Source organism: Eleginops maclovinus, chromosome 1 (genome assembly GCF_036324505.1).
Source record: "Eleginops maclovinus isolate JMC-PN-2008 ecotype Puerto Natales chromosome 1, JC_Emac_rtc_rv5, whole genome shotgun sequence".
NCBI lineage: Eukaryota > Metazoa > Chordata > Actinopteri > Perciformes > Eleginopidae > Eleginops > Eleginops maclovinus.
The window spans coordinates 21,990,315-22,008,426 of record NC_086349.1 but is presented as its reverse complement, the minus strand read 5'-3'; the positions used below and the strand labels follow the sequence as shown (position 1 = coordinate 22,008,426).

Below are 18,112 nucleotides of genomic sequence, written 5' to 3'. Positions count from 1 at the left end.
ATAAAGTATGGTATGCTTGGTCATCTGTTAAATTTGTGAGCAGAAGTTAATTAAACTTCTCATTCTTACTCCCAACACAATGGCAGCTCTAATGACCGGTGTGTTAAATAGGAGTTAAGATGCATTGGAGCACATTGCCCTTCTCTATTTTTATTTTTATTTATTTTTTTGTAGTCACTTGTTTATCATCTACTGGTGCTGGGATTAACGCTATTTAGAAAGGACATGAATGCAGCATTCTCGCCGGAAATACCCAAAGCAGGTGTGGTATCTGGTAGAATGTGCAGGAAGAACTTATTAGACTCTGCAGCAGCTGAGGTCAGCCGGATCGGTGAAGCAGTGTGTGGAGGAGGATACTAAAACACCACATTTGGGTTGGAGTTCAGACAGACATAACTGGGCGGATATCGAGGTAGGAGGATGACCGGAAAGACGATGGAATTAGATGAGTTTGAAAGGAGCAGCGGGACAAAACCAGGAAGGAATCAGAAGAAGAGAGAGAGTTCTCTAGTGACAGTAATGAAAACAAGGATGAAACATACTTAGCAGGAATACAACTGATTGGGAGCGATATAGCTGGACTTCTGTCTGACAAGCACGAGGTAGCATGTTGGATCATGGACAAACTTGGCAAAGTTAAGTTAGTGGATGTGAAAAGAAGTGGACTGATCATTGTGGAGTGTGTGTCACAAGCACCACTAAATAAAGCGCTGATATTAACAGCATTGGAGGAATACCATGTGTCTAAGAGAGCTCCACACTTCGATACTGGGTTCCTGTCGGACAAAGTGTTCCTGGACCACATCAGTTACCCAGGGAGGATGTTTGTTCCCAAGCAAATACAGTGCAGACGGCGCTGGAAGTTTACACTCTTTGGGGATTTGTGGCAAGTGTGGGGATGAGTTGTGCAGCGGTAGAAACTGTGAGAATGAGCCAAAGTGTTGTCAGTGCGGGGGGAATCATGAAGCATGGAGATCTGATTGTCCAAAGAGAGAAGGTGAGATTAAAATAATAAAGAATAGGGCCAAGAAAACAATACATGAAGAAAAAGAACCAAAGAAAGCGAAGAGTCTAGGAAACAGGGAGTGTACAGCAGGTAGGAGTCAAGAGGATCATTGTTTGTGTAAGGACAAAACTAAGTTCTTGGCGTTTCTTGCCATGGTGATTAACTGTGCTGCTGAGACAGAGAGAATTAAATCATTGTTGAAGCCCCAAAAACTTTCTAAACATTGTGGGAGTTAGTGGAGAGGAAGTGCAGGGGCTCCTGAAAGAGGCATTCATGCCATCTTGAACAACGATATTAGTACTCCTTTGTGATAAAAGTAGTATGTGTGTGTGTGTATATATAGTTATAGTAGGAGTATTTATTTTTTTGTTAGTTAAACTAGGTTTTTTTTTTGGTTTTTGGTTTTTGTTGTGTTTGTTTGGAAAAGGCAGTTTATAATTTATCCAGTATTGGGCGGTAATGCAACGTTTTGGATGCCATTTGCCCCTAAAAACCCCCAAAAGAAGAAGAAGTACTTAACAGCAGCCCTTGCATAATGGTGTACAACGAAACCAGATTAGAGGGTTAGCTAGATATGTTGAGCCTAAAGCTAGAGTTTTCCATATCCTCTTCCAACCTGGTTTCATCATGACAATTTATGCTGCAGTCATAATGTGGTCGGTTTTGAGTTTGGGATTTATATCATCTAAAAATATACGTTTTTATATTCCTGTAAGATTGAATCTGTGCTGTTTTTGCAGGTCAATCCCTTTAGGAGATGGCCATGATGAACATAGCAGTGAATGTGCCTGCCTTTTCAAAGCAACCAAACCGCTATGAGCTGCTGGATTGGCTCAACACAACTTTACAGGCAGGCTTCACCAGGTTGGAGCAGTTATACACAGGTAGGTCAACATGCATTTTTAAATGTGGGAGTACCACCTCAACAAACCAGCATGAGCTAGGCCGTCATAGGGAATATTTTGTGTATAATTGTGTGTATGTTGGACACTGAGTCGACCGGAATGCACATACTTGATTACTGTTGGGTTTGTGTGAACATCCAGGTGCCGCTTTTTGCCAGCTCGTCGACTGCTTGTTTCCTAACAACCTGGACCTCTCCGGGGTCAGATTCCAAAGCAACGAAATGGTGGACGCTCTCTACAACTACAGTTTACTGCAGGCTACATTCAGAAAAGTTGGAGTATTACGAGTGAGTGTTGTGACAAAACTGGGGAACGACCAATAAATCAAGGCCTGTTTACGATTAGTTACAGTTCAGCGCCATGCACATATGATTTTAGGTATTGTTGACCAATAAGACACTGTAATACTACATAAATTACACTTTTTTTTAAGGTAGTTTAGTCACCTAAGAACCCACACAGTTTTCAGTTGAGCTGTAAAGTATCTCTTGCAGCACATATTTTGATCACAATGGTCAAAATTGTTCTTTTTTAATTAGGTGCAAACATTTTTTAACCCTCAAGATAGAAACACATCTCAAACTCAAACATATATTGGTGAAGATGAACAAGTTTAAACCTCTTATCTCTTTCCAGCACATCCCTGTTGAAGCGCTGATAACAAGGAACTCATCGGTCACTCTGACATTCCTGAACTGGTTTTCAGTGTTCTTTGAGAAGAATAAGAGAGAGGACAGGGAGTACAAAGCCTTGGAGGCCAGAAGTGGACAGAATATTGTTCCTCCACGCTCAGGTAGGAAAAGAGTTTGTAGGTGGATACATCTCCCTGTTGTTCCACATATATTGTCCATAGCGGTTGACTGAAATATGCAATATTTGTTTATTTGTAACGTGTAAAATGTTTCTGTTTTATTATTATAGAGCACATACACAGTGATTAGTACACCAAAGCAAATTCATCCAAATTAAAGGATTATTTGTGCCTTTTCATCTTTAGCCATGACACTGCGTTTTTTTATACAAGCTGGTAGATTAAACTTTTTCTTCCATGATAGGAACTACATGATTTAAACAAGATAAAATGCCCCTTACGTGTTCCCAAATCAATCCACAAGGTTTTAATATGGTTGGACACACAGTATTTTTCAAGGCTCTTGTTAGACAGGCAATGCATTACAACTATGTGATGTCAGTTCTGTGTACCACCCTATGTTGGAATATTTAGCTTTAATGCAGAAGTCCCTACAAACTCAGACATAAAAACATTTCTATAGCAGTTTTAACAGAGCCCAAGTATTAATTGGATGCTGCCCTTGCCTTAACATACGACTATATCAATGCCAGGTCAATTACACGCAGTGAGAAAACACAAACGTTTTTTACTTTAGCTAATGAAAATGAAGCGTAAGGGAAATAAAGCCAGTAATATCAATTGTTTATGTCTTAAAGCACTTGTAATGTGTTTTCACTCCCGTTATAGATGCTGATCCCCAAGAGATTGATTGGGAGTTCATACCCAAAAGAGCGGAAAAAGGAAACCCTACAAAAAACAAGAAACCTGAGGAACTGGATGACTGTCATGAAACCTTTTTGCTCTTCATCAGAAGATACTGCAGCGACACAAGTACAGACCCTTCAGTTTCTGCCCGCTTAAGTCCAACCCACCACAAGGACATCATTAAAGCCTGCTCCTCCTCGCCGTACTGCCTCTACCTGTATGTGGACGTGGAGCTGGGCATAGAAAAGAACACAAATGTCGTCCTGGTCGGATATTTCGACCAGAACTCAGGGGTCAGTGTGGTGAAGCCGCTGCTCACACTGCAGATGAGCGGCAGCATTGCTGACCTACCAACCTCTGAGGATGCAGACAGGATACACACTGTGCACACACACGCTGAAACTGATGCTGGCCTTCTGATCGAGGCGCTGGAGAGGTATGATCTTTGTCTGCCCAACGCCGCTGTGTTTTATTGTAACGCTCCGAACCTGGGGTTGAGCAGGGTGTTTGTAGCGCACCTCCAGGCTTTCAACCAAAAGATCATATCGCTCTGCGGCCTCCCCGGGATGGCCTCACGAGCCTGCCAGGCCGGACTTTTGGCTTCCTTTAAATGCGTGGTTGACCTCATTAGAGACATCCACTATCACTTCTACACCTGCCCCTCTGTCAGTGACATTGTGAAAGGCCTGTTTGCTGAAAAGTACTACAACCCATCCCTTCCCATCTCTGCACAGTGTCTGTTCATCATCCACGCTTGTCAGAAGATGGTTGACAGCTGGAGGCTTTTAGTGGAGTATTTTAAGTCATTGATGCAAGTAGAGGACGTGGCCCGGATCAAAGCCCAGCTGATAGATTATAAAATCCATCTGCGCATCATTTTCCTCGCACACATTTTGGAGCCCATCCGAGCCCTCGAAGAGTTGCAGGAGTCCGGCAAGGCGTCCGTGCCTGTGGAACTCAAGCTGACCTCCATGCTGATGAGATCGTTTGCGGCCAGTCTGCTCCGGCCCTTCGCCACAGAGCAGTTTCTCAAGAAGCGAGACCTGCTTCTCCTCCGAACCAGCACGGAGCTGCTCCCCGTCACTGAGTTGCAAGTAGGTTCTTGTGCCAAAGAGTTCCTGTGGGCCACCGCCGTCGTGGATCTGGGGGAAGCGGAGAGGAGGGACTTCCTGAAAGACGCGGCAGCTTTCTACACAGCAGCACTGGAGAGTTTCGTGGAGAGTCTTCCTCAGCATCTGGGGGATGTGGCACTGAATAATATAGGCAGGGTGCTGAACCATTCTGAGAAAATCAATGTAAGGATATTTTTTTCCTTTCATTCAAAGTGACACTTAGTGAAGTCAGCTCCTGCTTAACATTTGTTGAATGTCAAATTAATACAATGAACTAAATCATAGTCGGGATGCAGTGAAACATGACTCAATCAAAAGTTTTCTCAAAAATAAAAAGAGTTCTCTCCACAGAATTACACTTGTCTTATATCATATTATTTGTGATATATATATCTATAGATACAGTATCAAATCTGTGCGGAAAATATAGAAAAGATAAATGTAATCTCTCGATGGGCTGCATTTTTGATGTGTGTTTTTCTTTCAGGGTAATAAACTGACTGCAAGTATGCTCACAGAGTTGGCGGAGCAGCTGGGTCTGTTCAAAACTGAGGTTATCAGAAAACATCCACTGATCAACGACTACTTCCATTTCTTTAAGCAACTAAAGAAGGAACAAAGCGTCTGCTGGAAAAAGGTAAACCAACAACTCAATGGCGCAAGTTTCCTAACCGTTTATTAATTACATTTTTAACTGACAAATACTGGTGTTACCTTTTCAGGTTAACAGTAGTTCATGATTCAGGAAAAAAAAACTCATACTTGAGCGATATATACATTTGTTTTACCATCGTGAAGTTGCAGAAAAAGTGCTGGTTCTGAAGCTATGGAAAGTAATAACAATAGCCGCCTGTGTTCTCTTCATAGATATTGTATCTGAACAGAAATGTCCCATCTCTGCGTAAATTCTTCCTGTCCATCCTGGCCCTGCCAAGCTCTCTTCCCAGGTCGCAGGTGTTTTCTAAGGTGAGTGTTAAAAGCTAAATCTGTTCTGAAGGTTGGGTCAATAATAGAATCGGATGCCATTTTCACTAAGGATCTTATTTTAAAGGGATAGTTTGGATGTTTTAAAGTGTAATTGTATGAGGAATTATCCATAGTTAGCATTTACAGTATCAACAAATCCAAAAACAATACCAATCATATTCCCTGATCCAACGATTAAACAACACATACGTTTGTCATTAATACAAACACTTAATACAAACATACACAGGAGTGAATCAAATCCAATTTAAAGGGGTCCTATTATACTCTTTGGGGTTTTCCCTTTCCTGTAGTTTGTTTCATAATTCTTTTGTACAGATCAATGGTCTGCAAAGACTAAAGTCCCAGAGGGAGTTTCTCTTTAATTCTGTCAATGTGTGTTTTTGCTCCTGATCGAAGATGTCCAGCAAGACTCTCCCTCAAAGCAAAGAAACCCCTAAAGCGTTACCTCAACCGTGCAAAATTCCGGGAATACCCAGCATATCGAGCAAGCCTCTGAAGAAACCTGTCCCGTCCATAAATGTCAACAAGCTGAAAGGGGAGTCTTCATCAGATGAAGGTGACGGTACTGTGGCCAAACCACGTTTACAGCTTCCCTCCAAACGCCCCAGCATTGAGGAGGATTCAGACAAAACAGACAATTCTTCAGGTAAGGCTGTCAGGTGTGATGTTAGAGTGGAGCTCACTATGTTTCTGTACCAGCCTCATCAACTTGTATAGAAAAACCAAACAAAGAGAAAACACCAGACTCGGGGACAGTTTTATCCCACGGACCACCATTTTTCCAGATTCCTGATCTCACCACTTAATGGGGTTTTTCTAGAAAAATAATGTATGAGGGCACTAACGTCACTTCTGGTCAAAATGACGGCCCCTCCCACTTTCCCCTTAAAATAATGCATTAGAGCAAAGCGGAAAATAATAGTCTCCTCATGTCTTAAAGCTGCTGAGTCATATATTAAACCTGAAACAACAAGTAAATGCCAAGTTACATTTTCTTTACTTCCTCTACTGAAAAATGGACAGTAAAAGAAAGGATTTAATTCAGAAACAGTGTCAGCCTGCTGCCTGCCACTCTTCCACCTGCAGACCGGACATCCATCCCCTATTTATTAGGAGCTCCGTAAAAACAAAGCTGTCTCTGCCGTCTGACGCTGTATTCGAGACAATTTTCATATCTTTTGAGTAATTACAGTGTTTGACGAGCAGAAATATTGTTTTCTGGCATCATGATTGTGGGGAAAATCTGCATTTTGGTGAGAGGGTGCAGCGGCCCTGTTACCCGGTTTAGAAAAAACCCTGACTTACATTTGTTCATAAATCACTGTTCTTCTATACATTTGTTTTTCCATTTATCTACATGGTTATATAACATTATAGTACAGTACTACATTTTACATTCATTTTCATCTCATTCTATTTAACCTTTACATGGTTAACTTTTTCCTGCATTTACTTGCACTATTTTATTGCACTTTATACTTTTCTTATTTCTGTCATGTATTAAGTACCGTAATTTCCGGACTATAAGCCGCTACTTTTTGCACAAGCTTTGAACCCTGTGGCTTATAGTCCTGTGCGGCTTTTCTATAGATTTTTCATGATTTTTGTGATATCGTAAGAGGTTTTGTTTTGGTTTGTTCCGCTGTTTTACGGCACTACTTTGTCTGGCGAAAGGGCATGTGATCAGACACACAGTCACGGGGGAAAGAGTGGTATGTTGGTCACATGTCCGTCCGCCAGGCAAAGTAGTGCCGTACGAATTAGCGCGAAAAAGACACTAGATTAGCAAGAGCAGGACGAGTATTACAGGAGCAAAGGAAGCTTTCATCCACAAACCCTCATTATGGCAAACAAAAGAAATGCATATGATGCAGCTTTTAAATTAAAGGCAGTCGATTTGGCTCTCAACGAGGGAAATAGAGCTGCTGCACATACCCTTGGTATAAACGAATCAATGGTGAGACGTTGGAGACGCCAGCGTGAAGAACTGGCTAAATCCAAAAAGACGAAAAAAGCTTTCAGAGGTTATAAAAGCAGATGGCCCAAACTTGAAGACTGGATGAACACACAGAGAGCAAACGGGCGAGGTGTTTCAACTGTGCAGATCCGACTGAAAGCCAAAACAGTCGCCACCGAAATGAAGATGGAACATTTCAGAGGTGGACCATCCTGGTGTCACAGATTTATGAAACGAAAAGGACTGTCCATCAGGGCGCGGACGACATATTCTCTTACATATGGTAATTCAACATTAAAACACCTGCGGCTTTTAGTCCGGTGCGGCTAATGTATGAACAAAACAGGATTTCCCCCTAATTTTAGCTTGTGCGGCTAATATTCAGGTGCGCCTCGTTGTCCGGAAAATACGGTATATGTATCACTGTTGGCATGGCCTGGGATTTCATTACCAACGACTATAATGTACTTGGTCAAATTAAAATGTTATAATAACTCTATGCTGCGAATATTGGAAACCAATTTGACTGTTTTCTCTTTTTTTCTCAGATGTGGTGGATGTCACTGAAGAATTCAAAATAAGGCCCAGCAGAGTAATGAAGCCAGAAAGTAAGATATATATATATAGTTAATTATGGAGTATTAAAAATTGTTAACAATAATAGTAGTTATTGTTTATTGACATAAAGCCCTGGAAAAAATTAAGAGACCTGCATGATCAGTTTCTCTTGTCTTATTTTTATAGGTACGTCTTTTGAGTTACTTTTTTTTTTTTGTTCCCTATTGTATTCTATGAACTGCTGGCAATTTTTGTCTGTGTTGTAATTCAACAGACACTGGAATGGCTGCCTTGCATGTAGAGATAAAGATTTAAGAAAAAATTGGAGTGGTCTCCAACTGATTTTTTCCACGGCTGTATATTCAAACACAATGTACACTTATTGTAGTCCTAGTGTTGTGAACCATGCTATATTTAACGAGTGTCTGGAAACTTCAGTAGGTTCACTGTCACTGTTTTGCAGGTGAAAGAAGTCCAAAGGCAAAGTATGCATGCGTTGAGGGGTGTAAAAACGATGATGAAGTCAACGACTGCGTGATTTTAACAAAAACACCACCCAAGCCTGCAAAAATAATGGTAACCATAGTTTATTCAGATGAGCATATTTAAAAACGGAACAAATCTCTTCATACATTCATATTCTAACAGGTATTACAATGCATCTTTGGAAGTTAGGTTTTGTATGGTTGCATTAAACGTTTGTGTTTGTTGGACAGGGTGTGATTGGGGAGCTGGTCTGGGTTTTGGTCGAGGGCTTTGCTTCCTGGCCAGCCGTCATTGTACCGTGCATGGGAGAGGAGCAATATCCAGAGTGTAGGATGGTGTCATGGTACGGACAGAACATGTCCTCTCTGGTGAGTGGCAGGATATAACAATAATCATAAACGCCTAATAGTGACACTTAGGCAAATGTGAATTGGCTGGGTACATTGCTGTTTATTTTTGCTCATTTCATTGTCTGCACTAAAAGAGCTAGTGAGAGCAAAGTTTCGTCTTTGGGCCAGAGCAACTCTACTCTAGTTGTGGAATGTGTCTGAAATATTGTCCATTCCCAACACATTGCCATGCACTATGTTAAGTACCTGAATAAATGTCTCTGATTCCAGGTCAGCAAGAAGGATCTGAAACCGATCGCTCCCTTTGCCCAGCACTTCTCCTCCAACTCTTTCGCCATCCTCAACAACTACCGAGAAGCCCTCTTCTTGTCTCTGAAGGTCTGAGAGTCTCTCTGTGTATTTCCTGATGTGTGTATGGGATCCTAAAAAGTGCATATGTGATGAAGATTTGTGCTCTCGCTTACATGTTTATATCCATGCCTTTTTTAGGAGGCAGCCCTACGCTGTAAGAAGAAGTTTTCTGCGTCTGCTGAGGACCAAGACGAGCTGCTGAAACAGATGTTGGAATGGGCCTTCAAAGGGTTTCAGCCCTCGGGGCCAGACGGACTCCAACCGACGGCAGCCTCAACGGGTATGATTAATGAAGTGCCTGAATAAATTATATCCACTGCTTGCAAAGTGTGGTGGGTTAAATACTCAGGAGTAAAGTCAGAAGCGTTTGAGAGAAATTAAGCATTCATATGTATCTATTACTGTGCTTTTCTTTTATATTAAATACACATTTCTCGAACAGCACTATAGAAAGCAGGAGTCAGCTAACTGCTAGCCTTGTTGCATTTCAGATTTGAATGGAATTCAATGGAATGGACTTTTTGTTGATCAAGTTTCTTTCTAGTTCAGTACAGTTGTACAGCAATTCAATAGAATAGAATTACAACTTCAAACGGTTCTGTTTCTCATGTGTGAACAGAAACTACAGCTTTCATTAAAACTGTACTGGAGCAGCAGAGTGGGACCTTTCATCATTGTATCTCATAGCTTTCTCTCATATTTAGTAAATTGACCAGCACTCTTCAAGTGTAAAACTCTGGGTCACAGGGCCCTGTGGAGGGGGCCAGCAGCAGGGTGAACGGTTTTTGAGCTTTTAGTCCTGGGGCTGGGGCTGGAAGGCTCTGCCACCTTCTTTCCTGCCCACCTCAGAGTCCTGGAGGCAACAGGTCCTGCAGCCAATCACCTTCTCTGCAAAGTGAGTGATGTGCTGCATTCTGCTCTCCACTTTGGCCGTTCCAACATTAGGTGAAGATGGAACTCCGGACACCGATTGCAGTTTAGAAGGTCACCATATTCAGCTGATTTCCCATCCACTGTTTGTATGCACCAACTGAAATATGCATCAAGCAGGTGAATAAGGAGTGGAAATGTGGAAAGAAAGGTTTTTACACTTGTCTGAGGAAGAAATGGACTCGGCACATAAATAATGGCATATATGAAACGCAGAGGTTGCGCTAGACTTTTTCATTGTCCGTCATTTTGACGGGCAGGGTCGTAAAAAATCCGTCATTGTCCATTATTATCTGTCATTGTATTTTAACTTTTAAATGGTTATATTAGGCCTAAGCCATAATGCTTATATTTAATAGCCTCAATTGTTTTTTATTGACTTATTGTCATAAAAAAAATAATTCACAGAACAAGCGTGTTTTAATAATAATTATTTATTATGCATTTCTTTTCTGACGATCAGAACTTTTTCAGCTGTGAAAACATAGCGGCTGTGCCTTAGAACGATGGGCTATTTTAGCCGAACGAAGTCAATTATAGTGAAAATACAAACAGCTCAAGCAGCTCAAACTTTCCTTCTTGGCCGCATGGATTTGAACAGTGCGCTTGCCTGCGTGTAATCAAAAGTGTCAATGGATTCTGCTGCCGAGGCGATTGACATTAAATGCTGCGCCTTTGCCTCCGACAGACGATTTCTCGTGGCGGTTTTTATTTTATTTTGAAGGCTGAACCCCCGCTCAGCTGCAACACTAGACACTGGGATAACCAGCGCCACCTCAGCCAACGCTCTAAAATCGGGAAACATTTCCCCTAGCGAAGTGATGAGCAGCCGACAGGAGCCCCTGAACGAGGGATTTCCCGACCCTGCCAGCACTCTCTTCATCGGGAGAAAATCCCTCTGCATGCGGTACAGGAGACAGCGAAGTGACACAAACGACTCAATGCATCTCTTTTAAATAGCAAAATTACGCCCACATGCTTTCTGCAGATGATTGAGAAGGGGAAACAGCCCACTGAAACAGGTAGATAGCCTACACTACTGCAGCCATAGGCTACATCTCAGACTGTGCTAATGGCACAGACCGCTAATGGTTTTAAATCGGAGCATGGCTTTGAGTGCGATGGAGCTGAACTTGCGCAGCTGGCTACAATGTATCGACCCACTGAACACCAGAACAGCCGTAACGTCGGCTCAGATTGAAAGTTGGTGTCGGCAATGAAGCTTATGCAGAGTAAGAAAACTGTCACAACTTGCCTGGTATTTCAATTGTGATTTTTATTGTTGTGTTTATTATTGGTAATGATCATTGTAAAAATCTGTCAAAATGACGGACGGCCTTCAGATTTTTCCGTCATAGCTAAAAAATATCCGTCAATGACGGACATTTGTCGGTTAACGCGACCTCTGATGAAACGTTTAACCTCAACGTCGACTGAATCTTCATCTGCATTGAAGAGATGAAGCATCAGATATGCCATATTTCCTTAATTTTTCTAATGCTTCTTTCAACATTTGAAGTTCCACCGGCACTCTTTTAATTAAGTAACTTGTTGCACCCTCTTCTACAATGTTATAATAACTTCAATATAAGACCTAATAATCGCATAAGGGTAGTGGATGAACACAGTTCCTTTCACTGTTTCTTTCTTTTTCTTTTCCCGAAATTCACACAACAAGATAAAGATAAGTTGAAGTGATGCCAGACAATAAGTGTCAGCATCTGGTTAAAGAAAACCGCTTCACAGACTAATATACATACATCATGTTACTGTATTTACCTATAAATATAACTTCGATGCTCACTTCTTTTATGTCTTCTGTTTAGGTGTAACTAAAACAAACAACCGGCCGCGAGTGTTGAGAATACACCTCCCGAAGGTCGACTCCTTGCACACGTCACACAGCTCCTTCCCCCCGATAAGCAGCAATTGTAACATCCTCAGCAATCAGACGAAAGAAGTGTCCTCCTCCTTTGACAAACTGCCGCTGGAAAAGTCCTCCCCCAGACCTGCAAATGGAAAATCACGGGAGGAAGGATTTGAGATTCCAGGAAAATGCAATAACGGAGTTGTGAAGAAGAAGGTGTCCAGGGGAGGATGGACAGCCGAAATGGGGAAGGGAGGATCGGAGGGAGAGAGGAATGACTGTGGAGGAATATTGGAAAAGGAGATGGGGAGTGGAAAGGGAGGGAGTAAAGGAGGGAAGGCGCAGAAGAAGAAAAGCAGTCCGGCTGAAGATTTTTTTGATGATGATGTGTCACCGGATTATGTTCCCCCCAAGATGAGGGTGACCTACGCCAAAACGTACAATAAAGTCAACCATCCATCCAGCACGTACACACAGCCGGACCAGAAACTCCGAGGTAGTTAAACACAATCTTAATCTTTCATTAAGTTAGAACAAGTATTAATTAAGCCGAAGATATTATACATAAAGTATATTGTTTACACTTGTATGAAAAAGTCCACAATTATGTTCATGCATTACATTCACTCCCAGATGTAAAACAAAGAGAAGGGAACATATTTGAAGATAAAATAAATAATGTTTAAAATATATGTTCCAAAAAAGAAACAGAAATCTAATTCTAACAATAGGAACATAACTCAGATGAGGCAGTCCAGGAACATTGATTTCCCTTCTCTTCCTACATTTCTTCTCTTTCCCTGTCCCTGTTTCAAATACTTACTAACTGAATAGCTAAACTTGAGTTTGAGTTACTTGTGTGTCTACCCATTTCAGTCAGTCAGTTGTTGCTTTCTTTCCTTGCAGAGGAGATCATCCGGAGTATCATGGACATGAAGTTGGACATTGATGGTGAGTTTTTAGGCATGTTGCAATTCCTTTTTGTTGCAACTCACTGCCATATGATAGGATTTTGTGGTTCGGAGAAATGAAATGAGTTGCTGATTAGTGGCTTTTTATGTGCACAGTATTGTAAGAAAGAATGTGTTAAACTATTATTAGGTTTTCAATGATTTCTAAGGATTGAAACATATTTATGCTAGGCATGCTTTTAAATGTCTTTTTTTCTGCAGGCTTTTGTTTGTGCTGTGGTACTGAAGACGTGGAGATATTTCACCCTCTTTTCAAAGGCAGCCTCTGCTTGATGTGTAAAGTAAGGAATCGTCAACTTTTCTTTATGTTTTGACCAGCAGTTACTAATGGGGTCAAAGTGAATTTACACTGTAATTCCTGTTTAACCCTCCTTAACCAGTGTCTGCGATGCTGTCTGTGTCCCTGTAGAATAACCTAACAGAAACTCTGTATCGGTACGATGAAGATGGCTATCAGTCCTACTGCACCATCTGCTGCTACGGACTGGAGGTCATTCTGTGTGGCAACAACAGCTGCTGCAGGTTGGTTTGTTCATCTCTTTCTCTTACGTTTGAATACAGTGTGTAACATATCTGCAGTAATATATCTTACAACAACCAGACCTATGCTATATCATTTGTTGAGCTCTGTACTTTACATCCAACATGTTTCAAATAATGTTAAAACCTAAGAAATATGTCATTTTGATCAAGGTGAATTTTATTTGGCATCATATGCTCTTTAGCCCCTCTTGTTTTTATAAATTGCATGCTGTTGCAACACAGTTATCCAGAAGAGACATCAATAATAAGATATTTCAGTATTTTTAAAGCTTACTTTGATGAGTAGGTCATCCCAACCAGCAAGTTAATGCGTCATAAAGTGATTTTATTTATGATTCAAGAATGATTGAATTACCCACATGACATTGTCTGCAGGAGAAAGATACAGTCGCTGTAAAAACAATGGACTCATGTAACTGTAAATGATCAGGTTAATGCTACGTTAAGTTGCAGATATTTCAACTGAATTTAGGTTGAGAGACCCTCAGCAGCTTAAAGGACATACTTTGTGTGTACTTACTTCTTATTCCCCTGTCTTTGTCCTTCTCTCCTCTTCATCTTCAGATCATATTGTGAGGACTGTGTGGACATCCTGGTCAGTGCGGGGACGTTTGTTTCGCTAAAGAGGGTGGACCCGTGGATCTGCTTCCTGTGTCAGCCTCATCAACCGCACGGCGCTCTGATTCCCAGAGAGGACTGGAGCATCCGAGTTCAGGAGTTATTCGCCAACAACAGCGCCATGGAGTTTGTGAGTGATAAACCGATCAACAATTGTTCATGTCTAACACGGTTACATTATATATTGTTATACATATTGACGATTGATTTTCTGTCAATCAACCAGTTAATCACCAGTTAAATCTCCTTTTAATATTACATTGTTCTTTTTATCTTGTAGGAGCCTCACCGTGTTTACCCGTCCATCCCTGCAAACCTGAGGAGACCTATCAGAGTTCTGTCACTGTTTGATGGCATAGCAACAGGTTAGTGGACACACACATTCCCACTCTCTGTAAACAATGAAAAAGAACATAGAGGAAAAAAGTGCATGAAGAAGTAGAAAAATGTCTTTCTTTCTGTTTTTGTTCAGGCTACCTGGTGCTGAAGGATCTTGGCTTCAAAGTACAGAAATGTTATGCCTCAGAGATTTGTGAGGATTCGATTGCAGTGGCAAGGGTCAACCACGACGGGAAGATCATCCACGTTGGAGACGCTCGTTTCATCACCCAGAAACTCGTAGGTTTATTTTCTATGCATTCGCAACCTTACACGGTTAATAACATTGTCTTTAGTTTGTTGTTGTTTGAGTCATGTCTTTTTTTTATACAGTATATCTTGACTCAATACTGAACTAAACCAGCTCTGTGTTCCTCTTTGACCTCCAGCTGGACCACTGGGGTCCGTTTGATCTGCTGATCGGTGGCAGCCCCTGTAACGACCTCTCCATCGTCAACCCTATAAGAAAAGGCCTCTATGGTACGTTACAGTGTTACAGCACTAAATGCATACATTGTCAAGATTATAAATGCATTAATGTTGTTAAAATGCCAAACAGCTGTTTCTACCTGCACATATTTGTATATAGAAATACATATAGATTAGTGGACTGTTCAAAAAATGAGCAGTTTTGGTGCTTGGAGCTTTGTGATGACATGAACAAATGACTCAATTCATCAAATAAAATAGGCCAAAAGACATAATCAGTATTGCACTTCTGATCAATTTCTGTGCTGTAATCCCCTCCTCTCTCCTGCAGAGGGCACTGGCAGGCTGTTCTTTGAGTACTACCGCATCCTTCAGCTGCTGAAGCCCAAGGAAGAAGACCCCAGGCCGTTCTTCTGGCTGTTTGAGAACGTGGTCTTCATGAACACGCATGACAAAGTCAACATCTGCCGATTCCTCGAGGTGTTCACCGTGCATTTGGTTTCTTTTTATCTTGAGCTCTTTCCTCCTTTCTTACTGTTATTTTTTCCTCTCGTTTCTTACCTTTCCCATATCTTTCCCTTCCTGCTGTCCTCCTAGTACTGCTGTTTTTCTCTGACAATGACTCATGTAGCTATGTGATTCTTCAACAGTGCAACCCGGTGCTGGTGGATGCAGTCAAAGTTAGCCCTGCTCACAGAGCACGATACTTCTGGGGAAACATCCCTGGGATGACCAGGTGAGACTTTAAATGAAACATTAGTCATAATGGTCGAATAGCTCACAACTAATTGTCAGACTATGTATTTGATTAGGTATTGTTAACGCATAAATATTCTATAGTTTTTACTCATCATTCTTTGTCTTTTTGGCCTTTCTTTGCTCTGAACTGCTGCTTTATTTAAGTTGCTCTAGCATTGTTTCTCTTTTTTTCCCATTAGGCCCATCATAGCGTCCCAGAATGACAAGCTGAGTCTGCAGGACTGTTTAGAGTTTGGAAGAGAAGCCAGGGTCAGTGACTGAACCTACTGCAAAACATTTACGCTTAATATTACTCAATGTGACTTTTTTTTAAACAAAAATACCAAATATGATTGCAGTGTTTGTTCAGGTGAAAACAGTCACTCAGTCTGTGTTGTTTTTATTCCAGGTCACCAAGGTGAGGACGATCACTACCAATGCAAACTCTCTGAAGCAGGGCAAAGGACTGTCCTCTCTGCTGCCTGTCCTCAATAACGGCAGGGAAGACAACCTCTGGATCACTGAACTAGAAAAGTGAGCATCTTAATAGATATTTAAAGATTGTGTGTTTTTAATAAAAGGCAAAAATCTAAAAGGACAAGAAGAAGGCATTTTATTCAGTTTTGATTAACCTCATGCACATGCTGGAGTGTGTTGTTCTTCCCTGCTTTATATTATTTCAGTTTTTTCTTTTCCTTTTCAAAGACACTCAACAGAAATATGTCTAACATATTGGAGTCAACTTGTTGATAGAAATAATCGAATATGGTGTTGCAGATCTAAATGTAACACCCTGAAACTTTGGCTGATGTCTGTAATTCTTCTCCAGGATCTTTGGATTCCCCAAACATTACACAGATGTGAGGAACATGACCCGGCAGCAGAGGCAGAAGGTGTTGGGGAAGGCGTGGAGTGTGCCCGTCATCCGCCACCTCTTCGCTCCCCTGAAGGAATATTTTGCCTGTGAGCAACTGCCTCCTCTGACCTGATCCTCCATCTCCTCCACCTCCCCATCCTCCCCTGACTCTCCAGAAATGCAGCAACTCAGATAGGGGAAATTATTCATGTTTTGTAAGGAATGTGTTTGTGTGGAGGATTTCCCCATGCTACCTGCTTTATAAGAAATAGTTTGAGCTGAAATGAACTACGCAGTCCTCTACTTATTTCAATTTCAGACAAGCTTTTGTGGACAAACGTTTGCAGGAGGAGAGCAATTCAATCAATTTCATAAAGGTGCTGAAGACGTTACCGTAACGTTGTATATGCATCAAAAAAGGGCATGAACCCTCAAGATTTTTAAGCATTTTTAAGTAGCTAGGAAATGATGTTCATATGGTGGGATGATAATTTTATTCTGTTAATATTTAAGCATTTCTGTGTGGATCATGTTGTTGTATATTTTGTCTGCCTCGTTTCTTTACTGTTATATTTGAATCATGTTGGTTTACAGGAGAAAAACAACTTGCTGTATGTTATCATTAGATCAACATCAATGTGTTATATTCTGCAGCAAGCCCGGTCTTTATACAAAAATGACCAAAATTGTTAGTATCGTTGAGAAGAAACAAGGTTTTTGTGGCTTATTTTTCACAGTACAGAAACTGTCTTTAAATAATTTTCATAATGTTTTCATCTTTTTGTTCCATATTCATATTTGTAACTCTTGTTTTACTCAGGGAAGCGGAAAATAATGAATTGTAACCTTTTTTTCACGTGTTTTTTTAAAGGTCGCATTGAACAGTTTGTATCTTATCATTGATTCTCAGTATTATGTTTAACTTTAGAGAAAATGAACGTTGTTTATAATAGAGCACACAAAGCTCATAACATAGTTGACCCTTCAGTATTTATGGGAAGAAGATCCCAGTCCACTACGATCTTTTTTTTTTTCCAACCAGCTGCTTATTTGTTGTTAAATTGTGTAACAACTTTATTTTATTTGTCATTCATCATCAGAGGTTTGTTTTTTTTGTTTCAACAGAACAATGACTAACTATGACAAAATGTTTATATTTCACACTGATGCTGCACCACTGAAGCCTTTGGCCTCGTTGACGAAAACTGTGATCTTTTCTGACTGAAGACGTTTCATAGAAGAATGTCTTTGAAATTGTTTTTATTTTTTTATTGTAAGTTGGCTGTACTCTATTTTTGCACAGAACACCAGAGGGGTGGGTTGAGAGTTGTGTTCATAGATGTGGGTAAAGAACAGTGCCAGATATTTTCATTGATATTTTTTACTAAGGGAAAGGCTGCATGATTTGCAAAGTAATTGTTTGAAAACGATTTGTTTTACTTGGAACTGTTGACAAGACCAATAAAAGAAAAGAATTGCACAATGATCCCACGGATAGCTTATTATTATTATTTAATACATCTATATTATAACAAATGAAATATTTTACAAGAAGTTTTACAATTCAAG

General features: G+C 40.8%; 1 protein-coding gene across 1 annotated transcript; it reads left to right on the top strand.

Moving 5' to 3' along the window:
• Positions 1-515: 515 nt before the first annotated feature.
• On the top strand, positions 516-18,029 carry LOC134867478 (uncharacterized). Its single transcript, XM_063888079.1, has 25 exons — positions 516-1,890; positions 2,053-2,198; positions 2,548-2,704; positions 3,392-4,704; positions 5,009-5,158; positions 5,389-5,487; positions 5,908-6,157; positions 8,017-8,076; positions 8,490-8,602; positions 8,743-8,880; positions 9,133-9,240; positions 9,352-9,493; positions 11,970-12,506; positions 12,917-12,961; positions 13,183-13,262; positions 13,391-13,503; positions 14,089-14,272; positions 14,423-14,507; positions 14,615-14,760; positions 14,910-15,000; positions 15,281-15,429; positions 15,600-15,685; positions 15,888-15,957; positions 16,097-16,221; positions 16,517-18,029. The coding sequence occupies exons 1-25, from the start codon at positions 1,764-1,766 to the stop codon at positions 16,674-16,676; spliced, it is 4,674 nt and encodes a 1,557-aa protein (XP_063744149.1). The 5' UTR covers positions 516-1,763; the 3' UTR covers positions 16,677-18,029.
• The last annotated feature ends 83 nt before the right edge of the window (positions 18,030-18,112 follow it).